At 42.6% G+C, this 6,000-nt stretch overlaps 1 protein-coding gene across 1 annotated transcript in view; it reads left to right on the forward strand.

The window, feature by feature from the left end:
* LOC142217653 (tolloid-like protein 1) overlaps positions 1–5,534 on the forward strand; it is a 32,284-nt gene extending 26,750 nt beyond the window's left edge. Inside the window, exons 12-13 of the mRNA XM_075286026.1 lie at positions 3,540–3,612; positions 5,275–5,534. Of these exons, the coding sequence (XP_075142127.1) occupies positions 3,540–3,612; positions 5,275–5,534 (333 nt within the window). The remainder of the gene's footprint in view (positions 1–3,539; positions 3,613–5,274) is intronic.
* The last annotated feature ends 466 nt before the right edge of the window (positions 5,535–6,000 follow it).

Genomic DNA, 6,000 nt, shown 5'->3' on the forward strand with positions numbered 1-6,000 from the left:
GGGAACCTTACTAAAACTGGCTTAATTCAGGCAGACCTCACACCAGACTAGGATGTTAAGGCTAAGGTCCCACGGGACAATACGCAGCTCTAAAGAGCTGCAGGAAGAGCCACGACAGCAATGCATCACGGTTCTTCCCGCAGCGCTTTGAACAGAAAGTTCAGAGTTTTCCTCCGCAGACTTTCTTTTACCATTTTATCTGTGGGAAAGCTGACAGCGTTTCCGTAGATATAATTGACATGCAGAGATTTCCAAAACCATGCCAGTTTTGAAAATCACAGCGTGTCCGCGCTGCAATTTTAAACGCAAAGTGGCCATGGGATTTACATGAATCCCATCCACTTTGCCTGTACTGTATAATGCCGTGATTTCCGCTGCGGGCAAGTCGCAGTGTTTACGGCCTAGGATGCCTTGGCCTGTTAATAAATCTAGCACACTCATGCCAGTTTAATAGTAAAATTTGTCAGGCTAAGCTGTTCCCAGCCAGCCCTGATTTGCAAAGTGGTGAAAAATGTGCCACGTTAACAGCCATCAATGCCAGAAAGCCTGTATAGATTTGTATTTTCCTTCATTTAGCAACTATATGATATAAGCTCAAATACATTATCCAGCCCAGTATATATGTAACGTCTGTTACACACAATATATACATTCTGCAGTTTTATTGTTGTGAATTTGGTAGCATCATTACTGAAAAACCTTTTGGATTTAGAGATTGATATTCTTAGCAAATAATCCAAAATTTAAGATTTAGTAGTCCATTTAATCTGCTGTAGATAATATAATATAATATATAACTTTTTTATGACCCTGACTGGATTTTCAGGTGTTATTTCTTTATTCTATTTACATAAATAGCAATTTTGGTTACTATAAATTGTAGCAATGTAAGTTTCTCAGTTGTTTTATTCCCACTTCATAGCAGTTGCTTGTATTACTTTTCTAATGCTTTTATTTTCTATATAACTGTGCATTCACACTTCGGATACGCTGACTGATTCTGAATGTTAAAACACGTTCAGAATCAGCGCGTATAAAGCAGATCCCATTCATTTCAATGGGAGCCGGCATACGTGCGCTCCCCATAGAAATTAATGGGCTGCTTTTTTCTCTATGGGCCCCTTCACATGACGTAAGCGCTCGGCTTATTCCTAGCCGTACACGCGAGCGCTTCTAAACACTTCCCATTCACTTCAATGGGAGCGCTTGTAGAAAAAAAAGCAGCCCATTAATTTCAATGGGTAGCGCTCGTATGCCGACTCCCATTGAAATGAATTTATACGCGCTGATTCTGAACGTGTTTTAACGTTCAGAATCAGTCAGCGTATCCGAAGTGTGAATGCACCCTAAGATAGGACACGTTTCATACCATTGAAAAGCTGAATTCAGCTCACTGGTAACTTTGCAGGTAATTGCACCTGTTCAAGAGTTATTGGTGCAATTCGTTTTGGGTCTGGGCAAAGAGGAACACCCCAGCCCAGTGATATTGGTATATAACCTGTTCCTCTTGTAAAGGACACAGTCCTTTGCTTTTTACTGTTGTCAGGGCTCATTCACATAGGGCAAGATTCTGACACCGAAACCAGCTCAGAATCTACCCCCTCACAATAGAGGTCTATGTAGTCCGCTAGATTCCTTTTTTCCGTGAACGGTATGTTCCAGCTCAAGGACTATAGAGTTTAATAATATTAATAGACTACTAAGGTTCCACATTCTTGATCATGTCATGTCACTTAGACATGGTGGTGAAAGTTCTTTTCCTTTACAGAATAAATTGCAGTGGATCCATTACCTCAATAATTTGTATCAGCAATGCCTAAATATAGATTAGAAATTGAAGATCATGTCCTGACAACTTTTAGATGTTATAATAAAAGTTTATACTTTGTTTGACCTTTTGTGAGGGATCCCCTCCTGCGACTTCATGTTATAGAGTTGGTGATATGTGGTTTGTCTTTGGGGCTAACAGAGATCCCCCTTTCAGTGGTGTAAGTACCGGGGTAGTGGCTGCCATTAGGAGCCTGGTGACAGCCGCTACCGCTGCATTTTTTTTCTTTTCTTAATAAGTCGTTACCAGCCAGTAACGGGTCCTATTTACTTACCGACCTTGGCAGGGGCCGGGATCGGTAAGTGATGCCGTGGGCCCCACAAACATCATTATTATCTTTTAAGACCCCCAAGTATAATGATAGAAGTTCCAGGGGAGGTAAGGGGACATAAAAAAACGTGTTATTTACCTTTCTGCACTCCAGGCAGTTTCGGGCCTACTTCTGGATGCTCCCTGACGTCACATGACCGGGACCTGCGTCCCAGGTCACGTGACGTCCCGGACTTCATTGAAGATGGCCAACACCACCAAGGACTGCAGCGGAGCCGGAGATAGGTAAGTAACATTGTTTTTTATGTTGGTTACTCCCCTTCGGTCTCTGATTATTATACTCTGCGTCTGAAAAGACCCCAGAGTATAATAATTGTTCATGGGTGTCCACAATGGGGCATAATGGTGTGTGTAGTGGCCACTATGGGACATAATACTGTGTGTAGGGGCCACTATGGGACATAATACTGTGTACAGGGGCCACTATGGGGCATAATAGTCAAAAGTTCGCCACCGGTCCCCACCATTCCTAGTTACTAGAAATGAGCAAGTAGTATTCGATCGAGTAGGTATTCGATCGAATACTAAGGTATTCGAAATATTCGTATGCTATCAAATACTACTAGCTATTCGCAGTAAAAATTTGATTCAGAGCCAGCGTTGGTTCTGCAGCAGGCTCGTCCTTACTAGTCGGGAGAGCTGGCAGCTTGCTGTTACGAGCGAGCTTACTTTTTCTCATAGGAATTAATTGACCAGCGTTGATAGGCCAGTGTACAGCATTTGGCCAATCAACGCTGGTCCTGCCGGAGGCTCGTTTGTGAAGAGGCGGAGTCTAAGATCGGACCACAGCAGTCTCCAGCGTTAATTGGCCGAATGCTGTACACTGGCCAATCAACGCTGGTCAATTCATTTCTATGAGAAAAAGTCTGCTCCCTCATAACAGCAAGCTGCCATCTCTCTTGACTAACAAGGACAAACCTGTGGCAAATCAACGCTGGTTCTGCAGCAGGCTCGTCCTTGCTAGTCAGGAGAGCTGGCAGCTTGCTGTTACGAGGGAGCTGACTTTTTATCAGCGCAACTGAAAGCGCTGTGCAGTTAAAGCGCACAGTCCCCATAGACTATAATGGGGTCCATGCACTTTAACTACACAGCACTCCTCCTAAACACACTCCTCCTGCTACTCGTGGACTTGGTGACTCTCCTTTAGTCGAATAGTGGTTTCCCCTGAAACGAGCATTTTTTCCCATAGACTATAATGGGATTCGATATTCGATCGAGTAGTCGAATATTGAGGCTCTAGTCGAAACGAATATCGAATCTCGAATATTTCACTGTTCGCTCATCTCTACTAGTTACACCACTGCCCCCTTTATGTTCTTTTTTGGATGATGTACATTGTTTTTCTATTAATTGTACTAATTCATTGTCTTCTCTTTTTCAGTTGCACAAGGAGATACTTGAGATTACAGATTATCAAGTAGAACTCTCAGTTCCTGCTTTGTTTTTGTATTTATGTATATAGATTTTGTAGATTTATTTCCTGTTATTTATTCATCCATAATGGAGTACCATATAGATTAATGTAATTAATAAAATTTTAATAAAGTATTTTGAGTTTGGATGACAGCTGTCTTGGTCTGAAGCGTTAATATAATGTTTTTTACAGTTATTGGAAGCCCTTGCACAAATCTATATAGGAAGCATTACAGCAGCACTTGTGGATTAGCATTGTGTGTGTGTTCACCAATGGCCTCTAGAGATTGTCATAATAGTGAATGGTGGGCTGTAATATATAACCCACACTCCATATGGTGATCGTGAGTAGGATAATCTCCCCCAACTCAGAGATTTATTTATCTAATCTCACTATATACTTCACACCTCCACCATCTTCTCCCTAATTTCACAATCTCCTCATCTCCTTACTAACACACAGGAAGTTCCTGCAGGGGTGTTGCTATGCGAACCAGTGATCAGATGAGTCCTCCCCTTTTCCCAGGTCATGTCCTCCCATTAGACATTTGGTTACTATACAATCCTATGAGATCTGTAATGAATATGTGGGACTCACTAGATGGCGCTGTGTGGTGAGACTCAGGATCCTGCTATGTCACACAGGCTACATAATGTCATACAGTTATCACAGAAATCGCCCTCAACCCAGACACAGCTGCTTAGGCCACTAAGTGGCCTACGGAAAGGACATGGGATGTCACTCCAAAGCAACAGAACGGGACCGAACTGGGAGACAGAGCATACTATAGTCATAATAATAAGTATTTGGGCACCCATGCAAATTAAGATATCTGCGGTCGTGATGTACGTCACAGCTTGGTCTCAGTGCATGGTAAACTCAATGCTGACGCCTATTGCACTATTTTAGATAACAGTGGGCTTCCTACATTATGGTAGTTGTATGGGTCGGACCAATATTACTTCCAGGATGACAACGCCAGCTGTCATGTAGCGAGGTCTACCATGACTTGGTATAGTGACAATCAGGTTAACCGACTAGACTGGCCTGCCCAGAGCCCAAACTTGAACTCTATCGAGCACCTCTGGGACGAGTTGGATCGCCAAACTCAGGGGTGCAGCAGCCGTCCAAAATAAGTGAAAGAACTTACCTGTCTTCTCCAAGGCAAATGGAATAAAATACCACTAGCCATCTTAGGGTCAGTTCACACGTGAAAACCGCCTAGCTTATTTGTGCAAGGTAAAAAACCTCGAGGAGATTTTTTGACGCTGTTTTTTGCATTCCACGCGGTTTTTGACGAGGTTTTTGACACGGTTTTCGCTAGCGGTTTTCGCTAGGGTTTTTTTTTCCTATATGTGCTATAGAAACTGCAGGCGAAAACCGCGCGTTTTTTTGCAAACGCCTCCCATTCACTTCTATGCAATTCTTCAGGCGTTTTCCGCCTGAAGAAAGGTCATGTTGCTTCTTCAGGCGGAAAACGCTAGGAGGAAAAAAAAAGCTAGTGGTCTACATAGACCATCATGTTAAAGGAGAGGTTTTTGAAGCGAATTCCGCTGTCAAAAACCTCCCCTTTGCCCACGTGTGAACTAGCCCTTACAAGAACTTGTGGAAAGCATGCCCCAGTGGTTTGGGGCTGTAATTGCCGCTCGTGCCACTGTAACAACTATTGAATATGAATAAAAGTTTTTAAATTCTACGACAGGTGTCCAAATACTTATTGGTAGACAGTGTAGTACAAAAATTGAAACACAAAGCAACAAACACACCCCTTTTAGAAGTCCTCATGTGAACATTTTTGTGGACATGGTTACAAGTGACATACTAAAACTAAATGGAACTTTTGACCCAAGTAACATCTCACCAGAAGAAAGTGTGGCACTGAAAAGCCCTAGAGAATGGGATGATGTTTTTAAAGAGTCCAACAAAGGTGGCAATGTTGTGTTATGGTCTCATGCTATGTGAGAGGCCAGAAGGTAGCTACAAGGATATGATCTCAGCAGCATTTGTAGATCTAGCCATTCCCAAGCAGGAAGGTGAATTTTTTGTGGTCAGGCTCCCCCAGAAGTGCTAAATTCTACCTATTGCCAAAAGTCCGTAAAAACTTAGAACAACCACCTGGATGGCCAATAGTGTCAGGCTTGGGGTGCCTAACTGAGAACTGTAGCAAATAGCTCAATAATGTGTGGGCATCATGGACGGGAAGGATGACCCTGTACCAGTTCAGCTAAAACATACTTTACTAAGACCTCTGTAAAATAAAAATAAAAAACTACACACACAGTTTCACACACACTCGACTAGATAGTCGAGATCCCTATGCTGTATAACTTGGTAGGCTCGATATATCCAAACTACTCACTATATAGTTTGCCACCCGACTGGTGTCCCAATTACCCATTAATACCTCTAGTAAAGAAGGAAGACTTGT

This window comes from Leptodactylus fuscus, chromosome 1, assembly GCF_031893055.1.
Source record: "Leptodactylus fuscus isolate aLepFus1 chromosome 1, aLepFus1.hap2, whole genome shotgun sequence".
Lineage (NCBI taxonomy): Eukaryota > Metazoa > Chordata > Amphibia > Anura > Leptodactylidae > Leptodactylus > Leptodactylus fuscus.